The sequence below is a fragment of the Rhinopithecus bieti genome, unplaced genomic scaffold, assembly GCF_001698545.2.
Source record: "Rhinopithecus bieti isolate Rb0 unplaced genomic scaffold, ASM169854v2 scaffold_20154, whole genome shotgun sequence".
In the NCBI taxonomy this organism is placed as follows: domain Eukaryota; kingdom Metazoa; phylum Chordata; class Mammalia; order Primates; family Cercopithecidae; genus Rhinopithecus; species Rhinopithecus bieti.
In genome coordinates this window covers 557,420-570,050 of record NW_016809732.1, presented here as the reverse complement: position 1 = coordinate 570,050, position 12,631 = coordinate 557,420, and the positions used below count along the sequence as shown (strand labels likewise).

The following is a 12,631-nucleotide window of genomic DNA, read 5'->3' as shown; positions in this document are numbered from 1 at the left end:
GGGGGAGGCGGCGGTGGGGGGGGGCGGGGAACTAGCCAAGCTCTTACACCTGAAACCCTTAGGAGCCAGGATTGCTGTGACCTGGGCTGAGTCTGACTCAGACTCCAGCACTGGGGAGCCTCTGGGGAGCAGATGGCTGAGTCAGACTGAGGTTGCTTTATCTCAGCCTGCTCTGCAAATAAAGGGGTGAGGCCAGCAGGCAGTACAACCCCACCCGGTGGCACCAGCAGTCCTTTCCGGGTTTCTGTTCAAGGCTGTAAACACAACACTTAACACACACCTGGGGCACCAGGTTCAGGTTAAGTCTACAGAGAGGAAAAAAAACCAAAAGGATGACCTGTTAACAAAAATCAAAGTTCTACTCCTGGTCCTGTTGCCGCCTCTTTGACTGATCTTATTTTACCCCTCCGATAAAGGACACTGTTCTTAGCATTTTCGATTTTTTGATTTGCTCATCTTAGAAATGCTTGTGAGATTATAAAAAGAAAACACAGTACCTAGTTTATCCATGCTCACACTGTTTGTGATTTGGATTATGGCCAGTTGATCAGTAGCTGCAAGGTGCTGGCGGTGTCTGTCTGCCAGGAGCCTGTGGAAACATCTGAACTGTGGCACACCATCACTGGCAGTGTCTCTTAGCCCACCATGCATCTGTAGGGTGGTGGGCATCACCTGTCCTCACTGTGCTTGTAAACCTAGACCTGTGCCTTTGCTCCCCAGATCAAGATGAATGCCATGCTGGAGACCCCCGAGCTCCCAGCCGTGTTTGATGGAGTGAAGCTGGCTGCAGTGGCTGCTGTGCTGTACGTGATCGTCCGGTGTTTGAACCTGAAGAGCCCCACAGCACCACCTGACCTCTACTTCCAGGACTCGGGCCTCTCACGGTTTCTGCTCAAGTCCTGTCCTCTTCTGACCAAAGAGTGAGTAGACCTCATGCCCTCTGTATGCTCAGCTGCTGATGTATTTGGCTTTGTGTGATGTTCAAAGAAGAATCTTATCCCGTCGTGTCCTTAAGGCATCAATGGGATATGGCGTCACTGGTGTTAAAATAGCCACAGTCTGATTGCAGTCTAGTGTTTGAATCCTGGAGGGTAGGAGAGAATCAGATCTCTGTTGCCTGAAACATTCCTTCCTCCACAGTGTGATGTCATTATCCATGACAGGGACTTTGCAGAAAATAGTAGTCATTTTTAGGCAGATATGGAAAAGTTGGATAGTATTCTAGTCCTTTAACAAATGCTTTGTTGCCAGTTCTAGGATGGAGGAACTATCCTCACCCAAAATAATTAATAAGCAAAAAAGCACAGATCCAATAGTTGAGTACTCTTCATCTGCCTTGTTGAAAAATGTACCAAGCATTAGCTAAGAGAATACACTTAAAGAGAGTGCTTTGTCTGAGCGAACAGGTTTCCATATGGAAGCCCAGATCTGTATTTTTTTTTAGATAGAGTCCCGCTCAGTCACTCAGGCTGGAGTACAGTGGTATGATCTTGACTCACTGCAACCTCCACCTCCCGGGTTTAAGCGATTCTGGTGTCTCAGCCTCTGGAGTAGCTGGAATTACAGGTGTGCTCTTTAGTAGAGACGGGGTTTCGCCATGTTGGCCAGGATGGTTTCGAACTCCTGACCTCAAGTGATCTGCCCACCTCAGCCACCCAAAGTGCTGGGATTACAGGCATGAGCCACTGCACCTGCCTCCAGATCTGTATTTTGGAGACAGCAGGGGAGGGCTCTGCTTCTGATAGAAGAAACCATAGTTGTAAAATGAAGGGAATCTGCACTCTGTGTCACACATACTGTTTTCAAGAGATGCAGTGTTCACCTTTTCCCTGTGGATGTCTTCTGAATGACTGTGTCTTCCTCTGGGGCTCAGGCCAAGCCTCGTGCACAGTCGGTCTGAATTCCTCTCCTTTCTTGTCATGCTGCTTCACTCGCTTTGTGCTTCTTCAAGCTTACTCCATTCTGCCTGTGCCTTCTCAGACTGCAGCTACTCAGGGAGATGTCTTCCTCAAGTGTGTCCCTTCAGCACATGACTAATGCAGTTGCTAAGACCCGATGGTGGTAGAAGCTCTTCCCTGCATCCTGATACCACCTCTCATCCCCTCTCTTGGCTGTTGGGGACACTGGGTGGATGATTCTCTTCTAAGAGCAGACAAATGGGCAACCAACATCTGAGAGTTTGGGCCCCTGCTTTGTGTAGTTGTCTAGTTAATTTTCACATGCTGTTGGCCAGGGGTGAACAGCTGCCATTATGGGCTTTGGGTGTTTTGGGTGTTGACGTGTGGTATTCTTATGCCGTTTTCTCATAGTTGTGACAGTGATGCCATGACCCCAAGTCAAGAGATATGTTGCCTAATAGTGGTGGACACTATAAATGTCATCATATTGAATTTGGAACTGCCCCTGCTGAGGGGACTTTTCATTACAGTAGGCTTCACAGCCAGGCACAAGAGCAAGGACATGGTGTTCTTATATGCAGTGTTTGCAGTTAAAAATCAGCTCTGTAAAGGGTATGCATGGTATATGTTTTGAAAATCATCCAGTATTTTTCATAGTTGTATTTTGAATGTTTCTTTCTTTCCTCTTTTTTTTTTTTTTGTTTTTGAGACAGAATCTCACTCTGTCCCCCGGGCTGGAGTGCAGTGGCATGATCTCAGCTCACTGTAACCTCCACCTCCCAGGTTCAAGTGATTCTCCTACCTTAGCCTCCCCAGTAGCTGGGACTACAGGCATGTGCCGCCATGCCCAGCTGATTTTTGTATTTTTTAGTAGAGATGGGGTTTCACCTTGTTGACGAGGCTGGTCTTGAACTCCTGACCTCAGGTGATCCGCCTGCCTCAAAAGTGCTGGGATTACAAGCATGAGCCACGGCGCTCGGCCTGAATTTTTTTTAATACTTAATTTAGATCAATAATTTCGACTGACTACTGAAATTTGCACTCACTTTCAGCTGTCAGTTTGGGTAGGACTGCTAGGCCCAGTTCTTTGGTCATCTCATTTTTAGAGAGCTCTTGAAAACCAAAGTATTTAAAACCCTGCAAGTTTCTGCGCAGATGAGTGCAAATTTCCACCCAGCATTGGTTCCTGAGTAATTAGAGGGAGGAAGCCATGCAAAAGCTGCTATTGCCCAGGCTCCAGAAAAGCATCATGTAAGGTTTGATTCCACACTAATTGTTCAAAGTGTAAAAGAAAGCTGATTGTGGCAGTTTTTACCTCCTTTTCTTTTTTTTCTTTTAAAAATAATCCAGAGACATTAAGCCCAACAGTTTCTCTTTGCTTTTTTCCCTCCCTGGCACATTTTCTTGATGAGTCTAAGGTGTGACCTCTACTGAAATGGCTCCCACCCACCTCCTTAGGAGGTGGAAGTGCATCCCCAGCCCCATCTCCTCGGACCTTGTGGCTGTGTTTAGAAAATTAGCATCAGCCTGAGCCAGGGGCATCAGCATGGAGCTCCCTGGTCATTGGCTGATTGCCACCCTCTCTCCTGGTGAAGCCTGAACTAGGGAGGGGTGGAGGTCAGCCTAGGTTAAAGGCAGACCTGATGATCGTTTAGGAGTTAGCTATGGTTTGAAGGTGTATGTGAAGGGACAAATTCTCCAGAACCAATTTACTTCCAAAGCCTCTGCCTTTGATGATAGGACCAGCCCTCTCAGAGCATGTTGGAGCATTGCTTAAGCAGCTAAATTCTAAACACCCGAGCAGTCTGACTCGAGCATGACAAATGACTAAAGGGCAAAATTTACTTTATTGACCCTCCATCCTTCAACTCACCCCTTATTTCTGTTTTAGATTTTAATTGTAGGAATCACTGTATCCTGTGTTCATGTCTCATATCACCAAAATGTTTTCACATTACTACTCTCTTTTGTCCACGTTGCTACTGCATTTGAAATTTATTGAGTACCTTTCATAGACATTATGCCATTCAGTCTTAACCAACCTTGAGATTGGATTCATTTTTCCTTTCATTTTAGGGATGAGAAAACTGAGAGTAGCAGAGAGGGAAACTGAACCCAAACTGGAGTGTGACACCAGGTTGGCTGCCTTCTTATCTGTGGGGAAGTGAACAGGGACTTTTCTTGGGTACAGGTGAGAGAATTGAGGCAGAGGCCAGCCCCCGATGACAGTCCCTGGGTGACGTTTGTTTCCCATCTGACCTTCTTTCTGTTTCTGTCACACCATTGGAAGTTACTGTCCCCCAAGGTCTTTTTCTGTGTCACATGTCTGTAACAAACTCCCACGTGTTGGAAGTTAAGGGCAGGAAACACGTCTGTTATGAGGGAAAGTGCTTCTCCTGGGACTTTGAAGATTTTTTTCCTACAAGGAAGGCTGTCTGCAGCCTTCACAAGCACTTGCCTAGACTGGAAAATTCTGTTAACTGATTTACAACAAGCTGTTAATATTATTCAGTAATTCTGACCGCGGGTAGCTGGTTATGATGATATGTGTGGAATCGGGATATGTCCTCTTACTGTTCTGGTATAGAAAAAAAAGTTGATGAAAGGCGAACATTGAAAGCATGCTTAAGGAGCAGGGATTACTGTTTTCCCCTCTCAGCATTAAAGTCAATTCGAAAATCTGTTTTAAGATGAAATACCCAAAGATACATTATGAATGAATCTTTTAATGTCTGGAGGAAAACTTTGCTTCAGTGGGATGTTATGTCTCTTGTTCACTTAGAAACAGATCAATATTTACCTAGTGATTCATTTTTTGTTCTCACGAAGTGTTTACTTTTAGTGAAACAAGCAGACGCCCAGTTCAGAATTATGACAAAAATCTGGATAGTCACACAAATCTTTTTTCTGAATAAAAACCTTAATGCATATTCATTTTTTTAAATAGAAAAGGTAGAGCACACAAAAATTACTGATAAATGTTATAGCTCTTTTTTTTTTTTTTTTTTGAGACGGAGTCTCGCCTCTGTCGCCCAGGCTGGAGTGCAGCTGGCTGGATCTCAAGCTCACTGCAAGCAAGCTTCCGCCTCTGGCTTTACGCCATTCACTTTCTCTCATGCCTCAACCTCCCGGAGTAGCTGTGGACCTACAAGGACGCCTCTCTCTGAGCTTCAAACCGGCCCACCACCATCGCCGGGCTAGTTTTTGTATTTTTTTATTTTTTAGTAGAGAACGGGTTTCACCGTTGTTGGTTCTCAACTCCTGGAGACTTGTGATCCCCCGTCTCGGCCTCCCAATAGTTGCTGGGATTACAGGCTTGAGCCACCGCGCCCGGCCTTTTTTTTCTTTTATCAGACAGAATCTTACTCTGTCGCCCAGGCTGGAGTACAGTGGCGCGATCTTGGCTCACTACAACCTCTGCTTCCCGATTCAAGGAGGTTCAAGCGATTCTCCTGCCTCAGCCTCCTGAGTAGCTGGGATTACAGGCATGTGCCACCATACCCAACTAATTTTTGTATTTTTAGTAGAGACAGGGTTTCACCCTGTTGGTCAGGTTGGTCTTGAACTCCTGACCTTGTGATCCACCTGCCTTGGCCTTCCAAAGTGCTGGGATTACAGGCGTGAGCCACCGTGCCTGGCTTTATAGCTCTTTTGGAATTTGTCTAACACATTTTTCAGTTTTTACCAGAAAACCTCTCACGTGAAGAAAAAATTATAATTCTACCCAGAGATAATGCGCTATTAATATGTGGGCGATCATCCCTGTGGTTTTCCTTCTGCTTATACTTGCCCCCACAAAATCACGGTGATAGATATTGTTTGGTAACCTGCTTTCACCAAACCATGATGAACGTTGCCATGAACATTCACCCATGCTGCTACCTATCTACTCACATTTGATTTTTTATAGCTTCAGAATTCTGTCATTCATTCAAATTTCCTGATGGCTGCTGGCAACAGTTGGGTAGAGAAAGACCTTTGAATTGAAATTTGAACTGGGATGCAAACCTAGGTCTTCTACCTCTAAACTGGCCACAGAACCCCGGACAAAATGATAGCCCCTCTGGTACTTGGTTTCCTTCTATGTAAAATGAAATAGGTATGTCTTGGCCGGGCGCGGTGGCTCAAGCCTGTAATCCCAGCACTTTGGGAGGCCGAGATGGGCGGATCACGAGGTCAGGAGATCGAGACCATCCTGGCGAACATGGTGAAACCCCGTCTCTATTAAAAAATACAAAAAACTAGCCGGGCGTGGTGGCGGGTGCCTGTAGTCCCAGCTAGTTGGGAGGCTGAGGCAGGAGAATGGCGGGAACCCGGGAGGTGGAGCTTGCAGTGAGCCGAGATCCGGCCACTGCACTCCAGCCTGGGCGACAGAGCCAGACTACGTCTCAAAAAAAAAAAAAAAGAAATAGGTATGTCTCCCATGGTGCCCTTCAGCACGGACATCTTCTGATTCTGGTTTTTGTTAGCAAGCATCAGAGTGGTCTTTTTAGGGGAAGGACCCTGGAAGAGTGTCCCTGACTGCAGGGTAAAGAGACTGGTTTTCCTGTGTGTTTGTCTTCTTCTGACTATTCCCAGCCCCCGTACTCCTGGACAGGCTGGCACTGTCTCCCTTTGGCTTTTTTTTAAAAAGTACTTTTTTAAGCTATCATTTACATACAGTAAAATATACAAATCTTAAGTATATAGCTCAGGGGCTTTTGTGTATGTATTCAGCTGTGTAATTACCAGTCCCTTGGGTGTGTCCAAAAGTGTACTATGACCTCCCTGCCTCTGACCCACCCATCTGTCATAATACTACTCGAGTTGGCTTCCTCAAGCAGGCCAGCAGCCGAGGCATGAACCTACCTGTCCAGCCTCATTACTCACAGCATTCTCTCATTGCCTGTGAAGTACCTGACCTTTGGGCTGTTGTCTCCCCACTATCCCAAATCCCCTCTTTTTTCTCAGCACAAAATGCCTCTTATCCTATAAGAAAACTTAAATAGCATCAATTCTGCTTTTAAGAGACGGAGTCTCACTCTGTTGCCCAGGCTGGAGTGCAGTAGTATAATCATAACTCACTGTCACCTCAAACTCCCGAGCTCAAGCTGTCTTCCTGCCTCAGTCTCCCAAGTAGCTGGGACTACAGGTGTGCACTACCATACCCAGCTGATTTTTAAAAAATTGTTATAGAGACAGAGTCTCATTATGTTGCCCAGTCTGGTCTCAAACTTCTGGCCTTAAGCCATCCTTCCATCTTGGCCTCCCAAAGCGCTGGGATTTCAGGTGTGAGCCTCTGTGCCCTGCCTTAAATAGCACACATTCTGAGCTACTATTCTCTAACTTACCCCCCTACTCCTCTTTAGCCAAAATGAGCCCTTCTTCCATCTTCCTACCATGTTTCCCCAACATATAACTTCTGTGTCCATTTAAAATGTTCCATCTTGTTTTATGAGAATTTGTGTCTCTTTTCTTTATCACTGGAATGTATACCCCAGATCAAGAGCCACATACATAGGGAGACAGAACAGGATTCCTGGTGGTTCCAAATCTCAGGTACAATGCCGTCCTGTATCTCGTTTTCCATAAACAGGTATAAGTGAACGATGTTCTCATTTTGGCAGATGCCGTGTGTGCCTGCCCAGGAGAAACAAACTGCACTGTCTCCGGCTTGTTCAGTGGCGCTCCAGGGAATCAGGTGTGCCTTCAGCTCTGACAGAGCTTTGTTGATCTGGGAAGGCTCTACCCTGTTTCTGGAAGAAGATGGATTGTTTATGGTCTTAAATTAAGGCAGGACAACCCCAGGCATATGCATAATGGCAGTTCACAGCCCCCACCCTTCCCTCTGGGCCTGGCTGAAGTTTTCCTCACCAGGTCCTGGTTGGAAAGTAGACAGGCAGCAGGTGCCCTGTCTCTGGAAGCCTGCTGTTAAAATGTACATACTCCCCTGTGGGAAACCGGGCTGCTGCGTTTTCACTCATTAGCAAGCTTGCCAGTATGGGCTGTCTTACAGCTAAAGCTGAAGGCATTTAGGAGGAGTGTGATGGAGAGCTTAGCTAATAGACAGGCCTAAAAACAAAGAGTTGAGTTTTCTTCACTGGATCCAAGAGACATCTAGAAGCCCCTGCAGAGTCCAGAGAAGAGAGGCAGTGTGATGAAGACCACAGCCACATGTGTGTGGGTACTTTCTTCCCTAGAGATGAAAATGTAATCGCTTTCTTCTGCAACCAGCTGCCACCTGTATTAGTAAGAACTGGACATTATTGTTCTCTGTGGATTTGAGAGACACCTGAAACTCAGGAGTGAGGGGCATACCTACTAACACCAAGCCAAAAATAGCAGTTGGCTCTCCTATGCCATGGTGCCCTCTCCGGACGTGTCCTCCTGGAAGCTGCTTCAGGTAGTCATAAGAGAATGGGGGGATCCCTGTGGCCCTTCCATAGACCGTAATGGATTCATTACGGTCTGTGGTTTTCCCTTTTTCTCTTCACTCACCGGAGTACAAGAGTACAAATGAGAATCCAGTTGGAATGCCGTTCTCATCATAATGTGTCCAAACCTTTAGTTTCCTGCCAACTGGTCATCCATCAGTTTTGGTTAATGAACATTTGAGGATCTACTTCTCTGAGACTCATTGGTGGGGGGGCATTTTTAAAAGATCATTTTTTCAAGCTTTTCAATTACGGAAATTTTCTAGAGGCACTTTTAAAATCAGTTTCCTCACAAATGTGCTTCCTAATTATTTCTCTTTTCTTACTTTCTTTTTTTTTTTTTTTTTGAGACAGTGTCTCACTCTGTTACCCAGGCTGGAATACAGTGGCACAGTCATGGCTCATTGCAGCCTCAACCTGCTGGGCTCAAGAGATCCTCCCATCTCAGCCTCCCAAGTGTCTGGAAACAAAGGTCCACACCACCATGCCTGGCTAATTTTTGAAAATATATTTGTTAGAGACAAGGTCTTACCATGTTCACAGGCTGGTCTCAAACCCCTGGGCTAGCGATCCTTCAGCCTCAGCCTCCCAAGTGCTGGGATTACAGGTGTGAGCCACCACACCCAGCCCCTAATTATTTCTAATAAAGCAGAGCAAATCTACTTTTGATTTTTCTCTCAAATAGTGCCAACTCCCTCTCTATTGTTGTATATACTTACTTCTTAACAGTAAATATCAATTTTTCTTTTGTCTGCCCCAAATAAGAGCTCAGTTCTGTATGTACAAGCGCTATATTTGTCATAGATGTGCAAAATATGCTATTTTTGTCCTCATGTACCAAGGAAGTATCAAATAATTAGAAGTACACTACAGAAAAGCACTAATTCAAATTTCTCTGATACTGCAATATATGGAGTTATTTTCTGGATCTAAAGAGCACGGGACTCCATATATGAAACGGCCACTCCTTCCATTTTCTTCTCTGCCTCCTTGTTATAAAGCTGTTTCTTTGCAGAGGCAGTACCAATGCAGAAGCTGGGGTTAGGAGCTTTGAGATGGACGGTTGGTGTTTTCTCAATCTTAAAGCATCAGGCAAATGCAACTTCACACACTCCCTTCCAGTCAGATTGCCACCCTAGGCCCCTCCTAGGTAAAAAATTCTGGAGCCAGCACAGCTTATTTATTTATAGCAAGTTAAAGCTGAAAAGAATTTCATTATCTTCGAGTTAAATTTCTCTTAATTCCCTCTTGCTCACAGACATTCCACATCAGATTTAGATCCTTTCCTTCTTGGCTGAACACTAAAGCTTTGTCCTTTTCACAGGATAAATTCCTAATTGCCAAAAACCTTAATTCCATTGACCTGATTTTATCTGTTTTAAGAGTTATGCGGGCTGGGCATGGTGGCTCACACCTGTAATCCCAGCACTTTGGGAGGCTAGAGTGGGTAGATCATGAGGTCAAGAGATTGAGACCATCCTGGCCAACATGGTGAAACCCCGTTTCTACTAAAAATACAAAAATTAGGGTCGGGTGCGGTGTCTCACACCTGTAATCCTAGCACTTTGGGAGGCCAAGGCAGGCGGATCACCTGAGGTCAGGAGTTCGAGACCAGCCTGGCCAACATGGTGAAACTCTGTCTCTACTAGAAATACAAAAATTAGCTGGGCATGGTGGCAGGCACCTGTAATCCCAGCTACTCAGGAGGCTGAGACGGGAGAATCGCTTGATCCCGCGAGGTGGAGGTTGCAGTGAACGAAGATCACAGCATTGCACTCCAGCCTGGGGGACAAGAGTGAGACTTTGTCTCAAAAGAAAAAAAAAAATTAGCTGGGCATGGTGGCACGGTGGCACACCTCACCCCTGTGGTCCCAGCTACTCGGGAGGCTGAGGCAGGAGAATCACTTGAACCCGGGAAGCAGAGGTTGCAGTGAGCCTAGATCGCGCCACTGCACTCCAGCCTGGTGACAGAAAAAAAAAAGAGTTGTGCAAATATTTCTTTGGATATTTCTGGTAAACTATTAACAAGTGATTGGCAGAACTGTAGTGTTCTGATGTGCTTATTTTATAGCCACCAGACCTTCAGAGCATATTCACTTGCAAACTTATATTGTTAGAAAATTACTGAAAAATGGAAGACTCAAAATCATCTTGATTGAGGCTAAGTATTAAGGGCTAGCCTCAATAAGTCAAACTTTTAGGCCATTTCATCTTAAAATTGCTCATGTTTCTGGCAAAATAGCCCAAACCAAAACTATCAAAGTAAGAAAGTTAAACTGCTGACCCTGGGACACTCTTTTACTACCTGGCTGACCACACATTTTGTTTGCTCAGGACTGGGGCATGGGACTGTCAGTGCTAATACCGGGGAATTCCAGGTCAAACAGGGATGAGCTCTTCCCCCTCTCGACTACTCACTATCTTGGATGTTGCCTGCCTGCCCTGTCTCTGCTCTAGCAGGTCATTTATGCAAGGGGCCAGCCACACTGGGAAGAAAAGTACCGCCATCTTGGAGGTCTCCTATATTGAATCAAGATAACCAAGTCTGAGTCTGCTGCAGAATTCATCTACATTCTCTAACCTAGATACAGATTGTAGCTTCTTCTTAGAGACTTTATTCCTTCTTATAGGAATTGCTGAAGCCTGAAAGATCTAAAAAAAGGTTCAGAATCCAAAACAGTCAAGACTCCCTTGATTTAGTTCAGATGGAAAAAGGCTCATCTCTCATGTGCCAAGCATTCTTTAAAACAACCAATTCCAGTTTCCAAAAATGTATGACCCTTATACTGCCCTATTCATCATACCTGAGTTTATTCTTCAGGGCCCTACTATGTCTCCAAAAAAGCAAAGGAAATATATGCTACAACTGATTCCATCACGTGGTATCAAATCCAGCACATGTGGATGGTAAGTGGGCCTTGGCTCCACGTATAAGGTCCTGTTTTGAGTCACCCTTGTGTCAGCCCTTCCCAGACTTGACTTCAGAATTCACCTTGGTCCACCATTCATCCTTAACTTTTAGCTTAAACCTCATTTGCTTTGCAGGACTTGCATGGAATCAGATCTACTTTCATACTCCTTCTCGATGTGTGGTTGACTGAAAATTGCTCTACTATCCAGGAGTAGGAAAAGGACCTTGTTTTTTAGAAAGTCGCAAATTTCTAAGGATAGCCAACTTTTATCAGCCTCTCATGTTTTACTGACCCTGTGAATTCAGAGGTTGCCCATTTTGATCTCGACTGTTCTTTTTATCTGCTTGCTTCTCAGCATGCTCTCCTTCACTATGGTAACACACTTTGTACTACAAAATAGTATATACTTTATTGGTAAAATAAAATTAAGACAGTAAACTGACTTGGAAAATATATTCTGGAGGGTAAATAAAAATTTTTCCTAAACTGTCAGTGCCAGTGTCATGCAGTGATGTGGAGAGTTAAGAGCTGATGGCTGTTTACACTTTTCTTTGTCTGAAGCAACAGTGAGTGAAGTGACTGGCTTTAGAAGCCCAGTCTTCTTCAGCAGCATCAAGAATACTTCTCTGCAAATGGAGTCTGTTTGGGAGCCTGAGCTTTAGGGTCAGAATTTATTAGATGGTGTAATGTTTACTTAAGGAAAGCATTTTCCTGAGTTTATAAGGAAATCTACCACTCCGTGAAATTTTAGAAAGCTATAACTAATACAGAAGGCTGTAGTCCTTGAAGACTTGATTTTACGCATGATTGGATGAGATGCCATTGCTGTTGCTACCCATGACTGTCAGTAGTCAGACTGAGAAGTGCCCTGTACCAGGTACCAAGGGCCGGGTACTCCTCAGAGGCCCTCCATCTCCCTGAGGTAGCTGCCTGCAGTGTAGTATCATGGTGAGCCATGGAAATGAGTCAGCCATTGTGGCAGCTTGTGAACCACCCTAACTCTACCTGCTGTCAGTTTCTAATCATAGAGTGAGGGCTCAGGGTCAGCGTGCGTGCATGGCATCAAGCCACATGGCTTAATTTCTGAGTTAGCCATGGTAAGAGTCTGTAATCCAAAACATTTGGGAACCCCGCCTGGAGGTCAGTGGTTGATCCAGAACCATCTGTGGCCTCCCAGGAAGGGAGAGATTTGTGAGAAACAGCAGGTTATGTTTTTCCACCCTTCCACTGAGTACTAATGCCATTGCCATGACCAACCTGACTGTCCTGTGGTATGTAGCACCAAATCCTCCCACTGGCAAGACCCTGAACGGATGTTTTCAGCCAGATTACAAAAGCTTGAACAGTAATTTCTTACTGATGTAAAGCGAGAAACTCCATAAATGCTTTTTTTTTTTTTTTTTTTTTT

At 45.1% G+C, this 12,631-nt stretch overlaps 1 protein-coding gene across 1 annotated transcript in view; it reads left to right on the top strand.

The window, feature by feature from the left end:
- Positions 1-12,631, top strand: part of ABHD2 (abhydrolase domain containing 2, acylglycerol lipase) — a 118,465-nt gene that overhangs the window by 25,065 nt on the left and 80,769 nt on the right. The window contains exon 2 of the mRNA XM_017890149.1: positions 721-920. Coding sequence (XP_017745638.1) covers positions 727-920 — 194 coding nt within the window. The 5' untranslated portion in view covers positions 721-726. The remainder of the gene's footprint in view (positions 1-720; positions 921-12,631) is intronic.